The sequence below is a fragment of the Malaya genurostris genome, chromosome 3, assembly GCF_030247185.1.
Source record: "Malaya genurostris strain Urasoe2022 chromosome 3, Malgen_1.1, whole genome shotgun sequence".
In the NCBI taxonomy this organism is placed as follows: Eukaryota; Metazoa; Arthropoda; class Insecta; order Diptera; family Culicidae; genus Malaya; species Malaya genurostris.
The window spans coordinates 51844519-51864002 of NC_080572.1; the positions used below are offsets into that span (position 1 = coordinate 51844519).

The following is a 19484-nucleotide window of genomic DNA, read 5'->3' on the forward strand; positions in this document are numbered from 1 at the left end:
ATGGAACTCGAACTAACCCTTGTCGATTATGCTACCGTCGGATTAACGGCACCCAGTTGTCTACAGCTGCTACCAACCCTGTCCGGAAGCAGCGATTCACGAGGTACTGTCAGACAGCAGCAGAAGGCGGTAGTTGGTGACCAAGACGGAGTTTTGCAGTTATTTTCTATGAAGAAAGATGAGCTGCAGATTCACTTTAAAACATTACCGAGCGATAAAATCGCATCGGTCAAACTCGGAGGCGCTATCGGTTCGGTGCCGGATAAAATATTTACCGCTTCGGAGAATAAGGTTCGGGGCTTCAACAAAAAGGGAAAAATGTTTCTGTCATTCGAAACAAACTTGACGGAAAACATTCGATCGATGTTTGTGAACGGAAGTGATTTACTAGTTTGTGGAAATCACGTATACAATCACTATAAAGACTGCAAAGAGGTAGGGTCGTATTTATGCGGGGACGCGATCGTGGACGTGGCTGGACTCTGTCCTAATAATGTGAGTTGGATCAAGGGCCTTTTCAAGCAGAATTTAAAATCATCAAAATTCCTAACATCATACAAATTGCAGACAAGTCGACTTATCACCGTCCTGGCATGCTCGGGAAGAGTTCTACGAATTCTAGAGCACTCACGAGTACGTCAAACATTGGAAGTAGACAGTGTACCGACTGTTCTACATGTTCCCAAAGGTCTGGGCGATCGGATCATGTGTGGTTTCAGCGATGGTAAGGTGATATTGTTCCACATAAACCTTCTACTGAGTGAGGTCAAACGGGAGACGTTGGTTGAAGACAATGAAAATGTCAGTGCTGTTACCTGCATGACGACATACGATCTATCGGGAGATGGAAAAGATGAGTTGATCATCGGAAGACGGGATGGTACACTGCAAGTTTTTATTATGAGCTCAGATGAATATCAATTCGAAATGGAATGCACTCAGATATTCCGTGAAAACTTCAACGAAAGTATCTCTTGTGTTCAGGGAGGTTGCGTTGGGGCCAACAGTTACTTGGAAATTGTTGTGTGTACTTACTCGGGTCGAGTATTTGGTTTGACAACCCAATGCATTAGCAGAAGTCTGAGTGATAACAATAAACGCAGTGCAGATAATACAACTCCGGATAACTCAACAAAATTACACAAATTACGAGTCGAAATCTATGAACTTGAACAAGCGATAAACCGAGAACGAGAACGCTATCAACATTCAACGCAAGCTCTATCAACCGGACTGTCTGCGATTCCAATGCTGCCGGTAAACGATTCGATGCTGTTGTGCCAGGAGGATGCAACCTATGCATTAACTATTGAAATCCCTACTTCGATTGAGCACGTTTTGCTTCAGTGTGATGCTCCGATTAATTTGATCGATGTAGAGAAAAATTCAGCAGTTGTTAGCTTCAGTGAATGTGATAAAATGGTAAGACCGGAAAAGGTGCAATCCAGGCCTGTGCGCAGGGGGTGTTTTGGGGGTTTTAACCCCCCCCATGAAGAATTTTTTTTAAATTAAGTTTCATGAACAATGGAGTACTTATTATATTAAAGTGCAAATAACTTGACAATTCATATTTTTTGTCAATTTATTATCTATTTATAAACTGACATAATAACCCCCCCGCCACCCCCCCCCTCCGCTTTTTACATTGTCAATATAGTGGATGAGGCGCCTTTTCGCATTTTGGACACCCCCCTCTCCCCTTGAAATCCACCCCCCCCCCCCATGGATGATTCCTGCGCACGGGCCTGGTGCAATCTTTTGATTCAACAATCAACTTCATTATTTATATACTATATTAATTTCGTTTATCGTAATTTTCTCGATAATTTCCAATGCTTGAAGAACAATTTTTTCGAATAATTCAGAGAACGTACCACTTGAGTTAGAGGAGACCGAGGAGAGGGGCTTAAACGGACACATAATTTTTGACTTGAAATTCCTAGCAAATTTTTGAAACATACCTTAAGATTGATAACTATATTTTTTCTACTTCTTATCACTCATTAAAACTAGATCTATTATGAATTTAGGCAAAACGTTCGTTATATGTAGCGAAACAATCAAATGGTCTTCAATATAAACTAAAGTCAGTTTTAACAACAAATATTTGGTGCTGCAGGGCGTGAAGTTTGTAGACAATACCTATATTCCCAGTGACCAGAATTATGTCTCACGCAATCTCAAAACCAACAGACATTCCAAATCTTTTCCTCTCATTGAATTATCTTAATATTTGGCGCCCTATTGCATTCATTTTTTCATTTTTGTGTTTAACTTTATAGTCCAGTTTAGTCCGATGGGAGATCCGGATTAGTTCCGAATATAGGATTTTGGGTTGAATAGTCACTTCATCGTGACTTGGTACAAAATCTAATGCATGCCACAAAGTGGGAATTGTAGCTGCAAGTTGAAGCTACACAACTGTATAGATAATTTAGGTGAAAAACTTAGTTGAAATGGATGCTTTTTTGAATTTCCAAAAAGTGTCCGGCTTAGCCCCGGAAGTAAAGAAAATGTTTCATTCCGGCTTATTCAGGTCCACAGATCAGTTCCAGTTCCAGTATCAAGCATTCAGTTCAGTATTAAATCAATTGCGGGACGTTCGCAGAGCCAGTTTCTCGTCAAAGATGATCGATTCCGTCATCCTGTTCAAAACATTATGCAAAATCTGTTTTTTTCTCTAATGATTGCAAATGTTATCTAAAGTACTATAAAGATTGCTTCTTTACAAATCGGAGATAAAAACCATCAGTTTAGTGCAAATCTATAATAATTCGATTAGCTTTGTGTACTTTTCACAGAGAAAAATTCGTACTAAACAAGTGCGAATAAAAAAAATTTGTTTATGATTAGGTTACTCTCGAGTTTAATCGTCATTTTAGCGCCATTTTATGCTTGGAGAAAATAGCTCTGGAGCTGGAAGAGAAGCAAGCGACAAAATTAGAAAAATTCACCGGAATAGTGGGAAAATCTATAAAGTTGTTTTGTATGGACAATGGAATTTTCCGTTGAAAAAGTCGTCTATGCTTGCTAGATCATCGATAGGTGTTTGGCGCATAACGAGTTGCATAAGTATTCGACTGTCGAAGGAAGGAATACTAGATCGTTGAAAAAAATTGTTTGTCGCGCAATGAGTTGTTTTGTGTGGAGATTTCACATGCATACTTGAATCAGCCACGTGCTTAATTGGATATCAAAATTATTGCTTACTAATGTCGTTTTCGCTTGAAAAAACTGAAACTGACCCAGAGAAGTTCCGTCATACAAACGCTTTTCGGGAAACTGTTATAGGTTCGCACTTAACAACGGAGGTTTGAGAAAACCTGATTTAAAAACCGGGTTCGAAACTGACTCGATTTTCAGTTCAACAACGTTGAAACTAGGTTCGAAACTAGCTTCAAACAAATGGTTTGACAGCAGTTAGGCTGGGTTAGGTTTGGCATGAAGTGAAAACGACATAAATGGCTGGCGGAATGCACTGTTTTAGAAATATCGCTGGCAGCAGAAAAATTTCTGATATCGTTCACCAGTTGATGGATTGGAATCGAATGAAATCAGATGAATAATATTGGTCATTGTGAATCAATGGAAAGATTGTGCTGTATTGTAAATATATCCTGAGATGACCGTCTGTTCATTTGCTCGATTTTTGCTTAACTTCACATTTTCACATTAAGTTCTGGTGATGTTTCTTTTTCTGGGCTAAAGCGAATGTGTGTCGAATTCCGTTTATTGTAGGTTAAGTAATCAGAAAAATATTGAAGATGAACGTTAACCACTTAGTCGTTTGACAATTCTGCTCCGAATACATACATTCGAACAAAAAATTTTGGGCGAGACGAAGTTCGACGGGTCAGCTAGTTGTAGATAAAAAAGAAACCATACGGTGAGACCCTGGGCACAAATTTATTATCGACTTATAACAGTATAAAAAGTGCTCTGAAGTAAAAACATTATCTATTTTAAAAACAAGGCTGTTTCATTGGTCTAACTCTTCGTAAACAGGCTTGCAAGTTTCGATGAGTTTGTGAAAATCAGTTATGCACAATTAATTGAATGTAAAAACTGATGAAGGCTGTACTGCTCTAGCATGTAATTCTGAAATATCATAAAATGTCTTCATTCACTATTCGATTCGAACAGAATCTGGTAAATTCTTCAGCACACTGTTGTCCCGGCAGCGCAGTATATACAACGATAATGATATTATTGAAAAAAATCAGTTCAGTCTTTGTATTTAAAAGGAACGCTTTTTGCGTTGCGTTGTGACGATCGTCTTGGCGGATTGCTCACTGATATCATCATGTTTACTCCGAGTTAACGAACAAGAGTTGCTTAGGGAATAATATTGAGATTTGATCCTATTCAAACTCAGATTGAACATCTCAAAATAGTGATATAACACATGGATCAATAAGTCCCGAGACTAACAATGGAAACAACATTTTGTTTTGCAAAATTTTTTTTTATTCATCAACATAATCTCCTCATTTGAGCCAAATCTTTTTCCCTGGAGCATTTTTTTAAGATCAGCAAAGAGCCAGTAGTCACTGGGGGCTAAATCTGGCGAGTATGTGGGGTGGGGAAGCAGATCAAAGTCCAATTCGTTCAATTTCACCATTGTTTTCATTGTTTTGTTCATTTCTGTTTTTGTTTCATCGAAAGCAATCGCCGCACCCACTTGGAAAAAACCTTTTTCATGCTCAATTTTTCATGAAGGATAGTAAATACACTTCCATGTGATATCTGTGTCATCTCATCTCACGGAGCTTCACTTTACGATCTTTCATTATAATTTTTGTCACTTCACTCACATTTTCCGGTGTAACGGCTTCCACAGGTCTACCCGAGCGTTGGTGATTTGGACAGGTATTAGATCTACGATTCTCTAAGGAATCAACAACTATGGAATGAGATATGTTGTTGTGTTTTAAATTGGATTGCATGTTCATTAGAACGATAGTGCATTCTGCGGTAGTAGCAGAATGAGAGGGTGCGAGCGAGCAAAGGCGCGATAACACTACCGTAGGCATAATTAAATACCTGTCGCGGGTGTCATCCCAGAGAACCACAAACCGCATAAGGTTGCACGAATTACATCACTCAAAACGCTTTTTATAATAACCATCGCATAATCATATGGTTGAAGCCCATATTTTCCCCCATATGATATTATCGCACAATTTTACTGCGACAAAAAGCACACAATCGCATAATCGTTTGAATGACCTCGCCATAAACATAATTGAACTCGCATTAGTTCCATAAATGGCTGTACATGATATCCAAAATTTGTCTGAATTATATCGCATTATACGTAAAACATCTCGCACAAGATGATAATTCCTAGCATCCAATGAGATTGACTCACAATTCTGACTTTACTAACTGAATTTAAAAATATTTAGTTGCATTCGGAGCGTTTTACTGAAAATTCATGAACACTTGTTCGAAAAATCTTTAAGAGTATCATGGAGTATAAATGTAAACAACAGACTTGTTCGTGAAATAATACGAACTTCCTCACAATAAGAAATTCATTAAACCTTCTCTTCTACGATATACTGTGAACACATATGTGTGAATTTGCGATTGGACTCAGTCATCTCTATGATAAAATAAAAATGTATTCGTCTGAAATCGGGTTTAACAACAGCTAAGATATGGATAAGAGTAGAAAAACTCGGTGAACGACCCACAAGTTTCAGGTTCGAGCCTCGATTAGTGGATCCAATCAGCGACAGGATGTGTGAGTTGAAGATTTAAAACCGTTTCTTCAATTACAGCATCATCAACGTACACTGTCCTAATGAGACGAGATCCGATGAAGAGCAGGAAGTATTTTACGCGCAGCTGGAATGAACCTACGACACACCAACCGTGAAACTCGTCATCAACGACATCAACGCTCTGATGGGCCGGGAGGCAATGTACAGGCCTGTAATCGGTCTGGACAGCCTGCATACGGCTTCTAAGGACAACGGCCAATGTTATGTGAACTTTGCTGCCTACCGAAGAATGGTAGTCCGAAGCACCTTCTTCCTCCACAAAGATATCCACGAAGCCACCTGGAGATAACCTGATCAACATACGGTAAACCAAATCGATCACGTTCTCACATCGGCAGACTCTTCTCCGACGTCATCAATGTCCGCACCTACCGCAGTGCAAACATTGATTCGGACCGCGGTTTGTATGCGCTCAAAACTATCGACGATGCACAACACTCGTTGCTCACGAACGCCGAGACTCCATTTCGAGCAGCTACGTAGCGTTCGTACTGCCGAGGAATACACGCATCAGCTAAAGCTTGTGCTACCAACTGATGAGCAGCTTGGCGATTTTTTAATATGGCTGGATGAATATAAGGTTCACTATAAGTAGCACGCCGCAACCGTGTTAGGAACGAGGTTATCGAATCGAGGAAACGATTAGTTTGACGGCGAATGCCAGCAAGGGCGAGGATACTGCAACAATGCACGAGATCGAACGAGGAACGATACAGAGAGGCGCAGAACAGATGTAACTCGATTTTCCGAAAAAAAGCGCCATCAGGAAGATCGTGATCGCAAAGCGATGGAGCAGCTACCGCGTAAATGATACAAGGAAGTGCAATAAGAAGGTGAATCGCTCAGGTAGAAACCACACGCCAGAGGCCGAAATGCTCAGAGATATCAGTGGTAACCATCTCATGAACGAATGTGAGGTGATCGACAGGTGGAAGCAGTACTACGGCGAGCATCTGAATGGAGAAGCGCAAAATACAGAAAACGACGCAGGAATCAATGCACGCTCAGCCGATGACCGATTCCCAGCACCTGAACTGTCGGAGATAAGTGAGGAGATCCGCAAGCTGTGGAACAACAAATCCTTGGGCAATGATCAATTGTTCAAACGTGGAAGAGAGGCTCTGGCTAGAGTGCGGCTCTGGATGATTCGTAAGATTTGGGAGGAGGACATCCTACGCAGGAATGGATGGAAGGAATGGTATGTCCCATCTAAAAAAAGCGTGATAAGCTTGACTGTTGCAATTACCGAGCAATCACATTGCTGAACGCAACCTACACAGGGATGCCAGGTCATTTTTTTTAAATCTGTGATCAAGCCAAAAACCTGTCTGTGAAAATCTGTTCACGTTTCCCGTACCATAACAGCTGGTTGGAATCATTTTGGTGAGCAAAAAAAAAACACTACCAGTCTCACTACCAATCGCTCGTTTTGGTGATCGATTTAAAAAATCTGTGAAACACAGATTAATCTGTGAACCTGGCATCCCTGAACCTACAATGTACTCTCCTAAAACTTTTACCGTCGTCTATCACCACTAGCTAAGGAATTCGTAAGGCCGTACCTAGCGGGCTTTACTGGGGCCCTTGCCCCTACGGATCACATATTCGCGATAAGACAAGTACTCCATAAGTGTTGCGAATACAACGTACCCACGCAACATCTATTCATAGCTATGGCAGATTATGCACGAATACGGTTTTCCGAATAAAGTAACGCGGTTGGTCTAAGCAACGATGGGTAGAGTGATGTGCTACGTCCGAGTATCTGGGACACTCTCGGGACCCTTCGAATCTCAGAGAGGGCTACGGCAAGATGATACACTTTCTTGTCTCTTGTTCAATATTTCCTTGGAAGGTGTGATTCGAAGAGCGAGGATCGACACGAGTGGCGTGACCTTCCGAAATTCTGTACAGCATTTGACTTCGCTGACGACGTTGATATTGTGACACGTAACCTTGAGAAGATTATGGAAACATCCGATCAGACTGAAGCTAGGTAGGTGTATCGGACTGGCTATAGGTGCGTCGGAAACAAAATACATAATAGGAAGATGCTCTGAAGAAGAAACACTACGCCGCCAAACACGAATATTGATACACAGTGACGATATCGAGGTGGATGATAAGTTCGTGTATTCGGCGTCACTTGTGACCGCCGATAATACCAGCAGGGAAATTCAGAGGCGTATTTTGGCTGGATATTGTGCGTACTTTGAACTAAGAATAACCCTTCAATTGATTAAAAAACTAGTAATGAAAACACTCGGTTATGCTACGTTGTCAGAGAACCCAACTGAACCAGCTTGATTTTATCTCCTTGAGTACGGTACCACGAAACGCTTTACAAATTATAATTGTAACGTCACTAGTTCAAATGAAAACTTTAAAAATTTTGGAAATATGACCCTAATTTACTAGAAAATATACAATTCCCTCCAATCTCAAACGAACGTTTTTGAAAAGAAAACTGCTAAATAATACATTTTAATTTGCTTAGAGTACATAGTAATCAGGTTCTTGATTTATTTCAGAGCGGAAATAGTTTGCTTGCCAGCTATCGTTGCCAGTCCAATACAAATCGAGTTGACTTGAAATTCCGCACAGTAGAAGGCCAGTGTGGTACTCTGCAGGTGTATGTTACTCCGAATCTACAACCAAAGTGCTGCCAACTCAAACGATATCCTATTAAGCCATTATCACTGCACATGATCACTCACAGCATACCTGACGATGTGACAAACCGACCGATGGCTGTTCTTACATTGAAAGGAGCTTTCAGTCAGGCCGAGATGCACAATTGGTTAATCAATACGATCCCGGAGATACCGGAAAAGACTTATGGGAACGACAAAATACGATTGATGTTTCGACACGTATTTGTAGGAACAATTCTCATTTGTGTGTACGGGAAAATGGAGGCAGATTTTAGGAGTGACAACATTTCAACAATATCAATTCTTAAGGATTTTATTACTAAGGAAGCGACAAAAAAACGAATTAAACTGGAAATTGTGACCAGTAGGTAACAATAGATTATTGCATAACCCTACAGTACTGGGGATTTCTTTTGCAGATGCAAACGAGCAAACCATACCTGGATTGATTAAACTTATCGAGCCGAAAATTCTGCATTACAACAATCTGACCAAAGATTATCAATTCTTGCAAGCTCTTATCGACCTAGATATACGCAATGATGAAGAATTTTGCACATTGTCAGAAGAGTATCAGAATTTGTTGAAAAATCAACGACAAATCGAAGCGGAGTTTAAAAAACAGCCAACCATCCTAAACCGAATATACGGAATTTTGACCGATCTCTACATTGATAAGTTCAAGTTCAAAGGGGTGAACGTTAAAACGAAGTTACCGCATTTGATTGATCTGCTCGGGAATTACGATTTTGATAAATTGGTCCATTTTTTCAGTGTTATTAAGGATGTCGATGAGGGAGGGGTTTAGTGAACATATCAATTTAGAGTGATATGAGGTCATGTCATGTTAAACTGTCGTGAAGGATGCTATTACATTTCCCTGAAACCATTTCGTCGGATTTTTTTGCATAATGCACCGGAAAAATATTCCCTAGAATGTACTATACTACAGAAAACTAAACGAAAATAAACTTCGGAGCCCGGGTTGTTGGTTCAATACATACGGCGCTGGTCTTACAAGCCAGTTGTCTTATGTTCGAGCCTCGACCTGGAAGGATTTATAGTGTCAGTAGGATCGTAGTACTAGCCATGCAATGAGTCTGTACGCTAAGAATCAGCTGCGAAGTTTGTTGAAACAGAAAGGCCAAATTCCCCAAAAGGAATGTAATGACAAGACTTTGCTTTAGGAAAGCTTCCTCCAGAATATGAAAAACCGAAGCTTATTCCCTAGAAAGTACTAATGCCCAAAAAAATTTCAGCTTTGGAATGTAAGAATGTACCGTAACCCAGAAAACAATACACTAGCAGGATACATCCCATTTCGCCGACAACTATTAGGTACCATGGAGAAAAATTAATTTTAAATTTGAACATGTTGAATTCAACGATATTTCATTTTGAATTAACGCCAGAGCATTGAATTCAAATATATTGGACTTCGAATTCAAATATATTTCATTTCAATCTAAATCTAATAAGGTTTGTTTATAAAACCAGGCTTTCGTGTAGATTCAATGACACATTTTTTTTAATTTATTAAATTGTTTTTTAAAACTGATTTCTGAATGGTTGTAAATATATTTTTGCTTTTTTCATATAGAAAGACTATGTAATCATTGTGAAAACCGATTTTTGAAACGAGGTCCCGAGGGCCGAGCAAATGGCTGTGTGTCCATCCGTGTGTCTGTGTGTCCGTCCGTGTGAGTGTGTGTATGTATGTTTCATTCATCGATTTTCACAAACTGAGATTCAAATGAAAGGTCTTATGGTCCCATAGCTTGCTATTGAATTTCATCCCGATCCGATTTTCGGTTCCAGAGATATAGGATGATATGCACCAAAAATGGTGGAAATTTGCACTCACTTTTTTTCAGAGATGGCTGAACCGATTTTCACAAACTAAGATTCAAATAAAAGGTTATATGGTCCCATAGCCTGCTATTGAATTTCATTTGGATCTTACTTCCGGTTCCGAGTTACATGGTAATATGTGAAAATTAAAGAAAAAGTGTACATTCAATTTTCTCTGAAACGGTTCAACCGATTTCCACAAAGATTTAAATGAAAGGTCTTATAGTTTCCTAAAAATTTCTTGAGCATTTTATCCAGATCCGACTTCCGGTTCAGGAATTGAAGTGTGATAAGTGGAGAATTACCAATTTCATTGGAATTTCAATTTCGATAGTCAAAAACAGGCACAAATCGCATAAAATTGTCTTATAAATTCTTCTAGTTCGCAGAGCTTGTTAGTTTGTGGGTATAAAAGCTTAATTCGGCCTTTTAATTGGTTTCATAGAAAATACAAGACTAGAGCTATACATATATTGGGGACTAACGAAACACACCACCAATTTTTGACACCAGTGTGGTTTGATTGTATTAACTTTTGTATGCAGTCTAATATGGGATTCACACGATATGCTTTGAATTTTTTCGTCTTGCTTGAATTGTCAGTGAAAGAAAATATGGTCAAACTGAGTTTCCAGTGATTAGGGTATTGAATACCAGTGACAAAGAAAAAAGTATTGCTGAAAGTGACAGTTCAAATAATTGAATTGAAATGTGTTATTGCCTGTTGCGAAGCAAATTTTTCGAAGCCTGAGTCAAAAGGTGGCGTTTCAAGCCACAGGTAAATATAAACAAACCATTTCTGCTAGCAAAGCGAGTTGGAAAAATGGTTAATCGTCATTCAAATATTTACGGATCAAACAATACAAAATGTTTCAAAACGAAGGATTTGTTAGTGTCACTTCAGTTCGGGAGAAATAAACTTAGTTGGAAATAAACTACGTTTGGTCACACCAGTATTTTTTCTAAAACGAATCCATGTGAAACATATATTTTAACACATGGATCAATAAGTCCCGAGACTAACAATGGAAACAACATTTTTTTGCAAAACATTTTTTATTCATCAACATAATCGCCTTTTAGGGTGATACAATGGTTCCAACGTTTTTCCAATTTTTCAATACCATGTTTATAAAAAACTATCTTTTGCTTCAAAATAAGCTTCAGTTTCAGCGATGACCTCCTCATTTGAGCCAAATCTTTTTCACTGGAGCATTTTTTTTAATATCAGCAAAGAGCCAGTAGTCACTGGGGGGCTAAATCTGGCGAGTATGGGGGTGGGGAAGCAGATCCAAGCCCAATTCGTTCAATTTCGCCATTGTTTTCATCGACTTCTGGCAGGGTGCATTGCAGCAATCGCGGCACCCACTTGGAAAAAACCTTTTTCATGCTCAAATTCATGAAACTTCACTTTACGATCTTTCATTATAATTTTTGTCACTTCACTCACATTTTCCGGTGTAACGGCTTCCACAGGTCTATCCGAGCGTTCCGCGTCATTTGTGTCGGTACGACCACGTTTAAACTCGGCGAACCACCGACAAATCGTTGCTTTTGATGGACAAGAGCCCGGATAACATTTTTCAATCCATTGTTTCGCTTGCACGGTGTTTTTACCCATTAAAAAACAATGTTTTATCAAAACACGAAACTCGGTTTTTTCCATTTTTTAAACAAACTACAAAACGACTTTACTCCAACCTCGATAACTTAGCTGTTTCTGGTCGGATCGACTTAAAATTTTGACCCGTTTCAAGCAAAGGTTAGTACTTTAGAAAGACGTGGTTACTGGTTTATTACGAGCGCCATCTATGCTTTAGTCTCGGGACTTATTGATCCATGTGTTAGTCGAATTTAACATAAGGCGCTTGCAAATCGTTAGAGAACATTTACAGAGAACAACTCGAGCTTTTATTCCTTAGCTACGGTGATAGCTCCAAAACCGGGTCTCAATGCTTCAAAAAGTTCACATTTTATGTAAAGTATTGTTTGAAATTTAAATCTAAATAAAATTAATATTTTGAAGGTTACGTGAAGATGCAAAATTAGAAGATTTGATTCAATGTGCGAACGATTTTTTAAACATCATCGATAGGAATGTTCGCTAGTGAACTTTTCACAACTGATTTTGAAACATACTAGATCAGTTTCAGTGAAAATCGCGGTTGCAAATAATCGGTAGTAAACTTTTCTTTAGTGAGTTTTTTGATCGATACTTTTTTTGTCTGAAAGTCACTTGAAAAAAATTTGTTTTTTTTTTTTTCAACACTGATCGTAACTATTTCACGAATGTTTAAGCTCTTGAATCGTCCTGAGCAGCAATAACACAATTCATCTCAGCTTAACTTACCATGTCATCTGTCTCTTTTCATTCTTTCTATATTTACTTATACTTAATAAAAATACAAACGAGGCACAACACAGATAAAAATATTTACATCTTTTTTCATGCACATATTTGGAGCAGGAAATTGAATATAAAGTTTCTCCTCAGATCTTTACTTTTCAATATACTTTAAAAGCAAAACTAAGCGTGAATTAAAATATTTTGTATAATTCATTTAAAAATCAAAGTATTCTAATTCATTTTTACATCGGTTTTCAATCAATTTTTTTTATTCAATTGAAGTCTATTTCAAAGAGTCATCAAGGGGAACGTGCCATTTGAGCCAATTTGTTCTGATGAACAGAAACGCAGATTCGCTTCGTTTGTTAGATTTTGTTTAATTGATCTTATCGAAATGGAGCATGAGATAGTAAGTCTAGGTTTAACTAGGTTCAAAACTGTTCCAATTATTAGGTCATTTTTGTTCCTGACAAACAAACCAACTTCGGCTATACCGGTCATTTGAATCCGGTTTCGGAAGAATTCGAAATGGTGGTTAAAAACAGGGTCTCACTCACTTTCCTTCAAGATGGCCAAATCGATTTTCACAAACTTATAGGTTCAAAGGAATTTCTAAATTTGTTGTTGATACTACTTTCGGTTCCGGAACTACAGGGTAAACAGGTTTTGTAGAGTTTGTTAGATCAAGTCCGAACAAACTGTCCTATTTCTATTCAATAAACAGCTGGTTTTGAAACTTTCACAGTAATATTTTTGATGTTATGAGTAATATGAAAAACGTGTTTAATCCACCTAGCAGTGAGATGATACCTTTTTTATCAATCCGCATGTGTTTTTGCATGAATATTCTTTGGTGTTTAAGTTTTCATGACATTATTTTAATGACCGTCGTTTAAGCGACAATTTGAGATTTTAATCACTCATTACTCTGTAATGTCGAAACTGTAAATCGGATCGAATTTGAATCTAAAATTGTGATAATCGATCAAACATGCCATGATATGTAAGTTCCACTTTAGATTTTTAGGTAATTTAAGGTGCGTCCAGAGCCGGTATTCAGGAACCAGCATAACCCAAACCGATTCGTATGGCCATATGACGAATAAATTACAACAGTTTTGAGTCCAACTTTGAAGCTTTTCGGGATTGTCATCTTCTATATCGGTTTGAATTTAAAAATTAAAAAATTAATCATCATGTAATTTGAGAACCGGAAGTCATAATTGGATAAAATTAATTAATTTTTGTATGTATGTATGAAAATAATAACCTTTGTATATAAGTTTAAATGAATTTGAATTTTTGTTTATGAAATTTGATTAGGCTTTTTTTGAGAAAACGATTGAGCTTTGAGAAACGATTTTATACTGGAACCGGAATTCTAAAATCGGTATGGCCGAAGTCAGATAAATTCACCTCAGTAGCTGTATTGTTTACATTTGTTTCAAAATATTTGAAAATCAGTGAAGACATCTTTGAAAAATCATAGCACGAATTAAATTTTTAGGTGCCTTCTGAATCGAAAACTGAATACCACTAAAACTGAAAAAAGTTAATTTTTTATCGACTATCCAAATCCTGATTATTTTTGTGGAATAGACATTTTTATACCAATCATCCTATATCCCCGAAACCGGAAGTTGGATCTGACTGAAGAGCAAGATGTTTTATAGAATCTTGAAGCTTTTCATTTCAATCTTAGATCGGTTCAGCCATCTACGAGAAGAATGAGTTACACAATTTTGATTTCGTTTCACATATCATCATGTAGTTCCAGAACCAGGTCTTAACCAAACATGATTCGGGAACTTTGTTTGGGAACATACGACTTTTCGTATGAATCTGAATTTGTAGAAAAGAAATTTTCCGAGAGAATTGAGTGAAAATATTTGTCACACACGCATTTGCTGATCTCGACGAACTGATTCGAATGGTATATAGATGTTATGTTCTTCCAGCATTTATTGCTGTAAATAGTTTAAAACAATATAATTAAAAAAAATTCTGCCATCATCTGGTTTATATGTCATATTCGAACGATTATGTTGCCAAAAACGAGCCGTGCTAAAATCGATCCGAGGCTAAATGTCATGAAAAAGGATGCTGCACACAGTCTTTTTAGTACTTAGAAACAATTGTATGTAATAGTATATAAAATCGTGTTTTTCGTTGCTCCCAAGCATTTCTTTGTCATACAGCGCTCAAAACTTCTACTGCTGGAATAGGGGGAAAAGTCGTTTACACAAAAATTTCGATATCTCCGTTAAAAATGGTCGGATTTTGAGAATCTATGGCTTGTTGGATAGCTATTACCGTGTGGAATCTAAGTCTGAAAACATATTCTGTTTTCAAGGTCAATTGTGACAGATACTGTCAAAAAATTGAAAATTTTGACATAAAACTTCGCATAACTCAAAAAGTAAACATCCGATCTCAAAACCATTCAATAGTGTTTTGGGTGACGGGGAGACCTTTCATTTGCGACTAGTTTGATCAAAATCGGTCCAGCCATCTCTGAGATTTCGACCTCTTAGTTGACAACACACATACAGACACCCATACAGACACACACACACACACGGACACACGGACATTTGCTCAGTTCGTCGAGCTGAATCGATTAGTATATGTCATTCGGCCCTCCGGGCCTCGGAAAAATTTTCTAAAATTTGAGCGAATTCTATACCTATTTTTTATATATATAAAAAAAGGTAAAAGGCATCATTACACTGCTAGGTGGATTAAAACAGGTTTTTAAATAAATAATCACCGTTGTTTTAGAAAAAATATCAATAAAGAAATAAGTATGGTAACGGAACCTCCATTCGTCTCAGCTCCATTAGCCATCTCATATACGATATACTTACAGTGAGATCTTCTTGCTTTTCGCGTCGCTATAACAGCAGTACTGAACAATTTTCGATATATTGAAAATTGCCGAAAGGAAGATATTGTATTCGATTTTAACCTGACAAAGTTGTCAATGACGGCTATTGGTACAAAAGCTCTACTTCATATAAATAATGAAATATTTTGAATTTAATTGATATGTATTATCTCAATAAAATTACATTTTCTTAGAAATAATTTGTCATCCAGATTAATCAGATAGAAAGTTAAACTCTCGTGGGTTATGAGACCTTAAGAAATATTCAAGTAAAATTTTGAGTTGAATTTCCAAAATGGCGCATTTTTTTTTTTTTTGTTTCAATTATAGAGGCTTTAACATTAATGTCATTCGCCTCTTCGGGCCAGAAAAACTTTCTGACCCTATGTGCGGGGTTGGGAATCGAACCCAGGCGGGCTGCGTGAAAGGCATCGACTTACCCATCACGCCATACCCGTCCCCAAAATGGCGCATCAGCAGGTGACAATTTCTCTTTATTTACTTTCTCTTCTATCAATTGCTTAGACCTTCTCACATTAACTCATTATGTCCTAGCGGATGATATATCTACGCAAAAATTCCTATATTTTTCTACATGTTTACTTTAGAAGTTTAATACCTAACAGCTTTACTAGAGAACTAGTGCTATATAGTTTACACTTCTAATTTTTTGTATATTGAAATTGTTCTCATGTGTCAACGTTTTATTTGTATTATAACCTTGCAAAGCTCACACAAATAACCAAAAAAGGTAAGCAATACATTCGTGTGAATCTTATGTTCGAAACCATAGGTAATGCTTTCATCTGTATGTATGTATGTTTGTATGTATGTATGTATGTATGTATGTATGTATGTATGTATGTATGTATGTATGTATGTATGTATGTATGTATATGTGAAGCCAACATCAGTTCAAAGCATTACTAGTGTATGCGGGTTAACTTACAGTAGATCCGAATTTGATTATCAGATAGCTTTCATATAAACTGCTGTTGAGAAGGCCAAAATTGGTGTTCAGGACCCGACGCCTTCCAGCAAGAACATCCGGCCATATAATAAAGAATTTCGATGTAACAGCTTAAACCCGCCTGATGGTTAGAAGGGCGCGTCTTACTCATTTCAGACATTCAGGGAGAAACACAATGCTTCCCCCACGTGATTCAGGTTGGCAATCCACTCCATCATCCAGTCATTCACTTGTAAGATATCCTGATGCACTTCCTGCCCCTCCCCATTGACGATATAATTGAGCATAATACAACATAATTTAATATAATATAATATAATATAATACGATATAATATAATATAATATAATATAATATAATATAATATAATATAATATAATATAATATAATATAATATAATATAATATAATATAATATAATATAATATAATATAATATAATATAATATAATATAATATGAAATAATATCAAAGCTAAACTCAAGATGGAATAGTCTATTATTTCTCATGTACTATTCAAATACGACCCCTCGATGATTTCGGTTCACCGTCAGTTGTAGTTCAATAATTTATTATTTGAAACAAAACAACAAGGGAGGACAACCGGAAGCAGGATGTCTGGTGTCCGCCTACTCCAGATAAGAATGACCGTAGTACGCCTGTGAGTATGGAACAGCAAGGTACACCTGGATCGCCTTTTTCCCTATTGACAACACCAATGACGTTATGAGATTGCATGGAAACATACCGGGACGCACTGTTATAGGCATTTTGGAAGCTCCTGAACCCCTCACCACAGTCGAGCCATTGCAGCCAGCGTTCTCCAGCCGTCCTGGTCCTGTGTGTGGGTGTGTTGAAGGAGTCTTCCAAACATTTCTCCACGGCAAGTATTGTCTTTTTTCTTTGCATCCAAGTCCTGATCTTGCTCGCGTTTGTAGATGTCTGCCCCTCGTTGGAAACCTCTTGCTGCCCAGCACCATTGATGCGCATGATTTATCGTTTGAGGTTGGACTGGGACGCTACATAGTTAGCATCATGGAAGCCCCCGATACGTTCCCCACAGTCGAGCCACTGCCGCCAGCGATCGTCAGCCGTCCCGGTCCTGTGTGCGGAAACGAAAAGGGGGTCTTCCAAACCACCACAAATGGCAAGTACTCATCTGCATTGAACGGTTCTAGCACTGATCCGATCCCAGTTTCCAGCCTTCCATCGCAAGTCCGATCAAGTAACTACAATCTGCAGATTTACTACCAAAACGTCGGTGGTATGAACTCATGTGTCGACGAGTATCTGTTAGCAAGTTCAGACGATTGTTTTGACATTATCGCTCTCACCGTAACTTGGCTCCGAGAAAACACACTGTCTGTGCAGGGGTTTGGTGCCAGTTACCAAGTTTTTCGAACCGATCGCAGTACTCTTAACAGTCCCAAATCTATCGGAGGCGGAGTGCTCGTTGCGGTACATAGACGTTTCGAAGCGCAGTTGATCGAATCAACGCCTGGTAGTCGTGTCGAGCAATTGTGGATCAGTGTCAAGCTCGCCGAGTTCACACTCTTCCTCTGCGTAGTGTATCTTCCACCTGATCGATGTCGCGATCTTGCTCTAATCAATGCTCATTTAGAGTCCCTTCATGAAATATTTTCAACTCACGCGCGTCCAATCGACGAAATTTTAATCGTTGGAGACTTCAATTTTCCCGGAATCAAATGGCAAGAAACTTCCGGTGGATTCTTTTTCGCTGATCCGACGCTTTCAACATTCCATGTTGGCATTACGACCTTGCTCGACAGTTATAGTGTGAACTTACTTCGCCAATCGAATCCTGTTACCAACGAAAACGACCGAATGCTGGATCTATGCTTCTCGAGCAGAGCAGATGTTGCACCTACAATTAGTGCCTCACCGTCTCCTTTGGTCAAATCTGTTCGACTTCACCCGCCACTTCATATTGTGCTCAACTCTAATCTTCCACCAGATGGCTACAACACGACCGATATCATCAGCTATAATTTTAATAAAGCTGACTACACTAAAATGACCGACTTTCTAATACATATTGACTGGGAGGAAATTCTCGACAATGATGATGTCAACGCTGCTGTACAAACGTTCTCTAACGTCATGAGCTACGCGATTGACTTCTTTGTACCAAAACGATCCAAACGGCTTTCCCTGCATCCACCATGGCAGACCACCGTAGTGAGACAACTGAAAACGACTAAAAGAGCCGCCCTAAAACGGTATTCAAAACATGGAGGATACACACTGCGTAATCAATATGTCCAGATCAATCAATTATATAAGAAAACTGTCAAGCGTTGTCATGTCAACTACTTGAAAAATGTACAACGGAAATTGAAATCTAATCCGAAGTCTTTTTGGAAACACGTGAACGAGCAAAGGAAGGAGTCTGAGTTACCTTCTATAATGAAGTTTGGAGAGTTTACTGGTTCGTGTAAACGGGAAATCTGCCAGCTTTTTTCGGAAAAATTTTCTCGTGCCTTTACAAACGAAATCTTAAGCCCGCAACAAATTACACTCGCCGCGGTAAACGTTCCAGAATCTAATAATTCTTTGAATCTCATTCATATTGACGAGGATTCGATTCGGACGGCAATCGCTTGCATGAAGTCGTCTACCTCCTCTGGCCTTGACGGCTTACCGGCAGTTATATTGAAAAATTACTCGACTGGTGTAATTGCTCCCCTTTGTCGACTATTTCGGATGTCACTCTCTAAAGAAGTTTTTCCCAACTTATAGAAATCTTCTTTTATGTTCCCAGTGTATAAGAAAGGTGACAAAAAAGACGTGAACAATTACCGTGGCATCACATCGCTTAGTGCAGTTCCTAAACTGTTTGAAAAGGTTATTCTGGCACCGATTTTCAACCACTGCAAGCAATATATTGTTGACACTCAACATGGTTTTATGCCTAAGCGCTCCACAACCACGAACCTATTGTCATTCATGTGCTACGTGACTGATGGT

The 19484-nt window shown here is 38.4% G+C and overlaps 1 protein-coding gene across 1 annotated transcript; it reads left to right on the forward strand.

Moving 5' to 3' along the window:
- On the forward strand, nucleotides 1–10205 carry LOC131435294 (Bardet-Biedl syndrome 7 protein homolog). Its single transcript, XM_058602996.1, has 4 exons — nucleotides 1–495; nucleotides 568–1422; nucleotides 8321–8807; nucleotides 8863–10205. Exons 1-4 carry the CDS (start codon nucleotides 1–3, stop codon nucleotides 9249–9251), a joined length of 2226 nt encoding a protein of 741 aa, XP_058458979.1. The 3' UTR covers nucleotides 9252–10205.
- Nucleotides 10206–19484: the final 9279 nt, after the last annotated feature.

What these genes read in the sequence shown, in the direction of transcription:
- LOC131435294 (XM_058602996.1), top strand. Translation starts at nt 1, where the DNA reads ATGGAACTCGAACTAACCCTTGTCGATTATGCTACCGTCGGATTAACG. An exon ending in CTGGACTCTGTCCTAATAAT is followed by an intron (nt 496 to 567) that starts GTGAGTTGGATC and finishes TACAAATTGCAG; the next exon opens with ACAAGTCGACTTATCACCGT. An exon ending in TAAACTGGAAATTGTGACCA is followed by an intron (nt 8,808 to 8,862) that starts GTAGGTAACAAT and finishes TTTCTTTTGCAG; the next exon opens with ATGCAAACGAGCAAACCATA.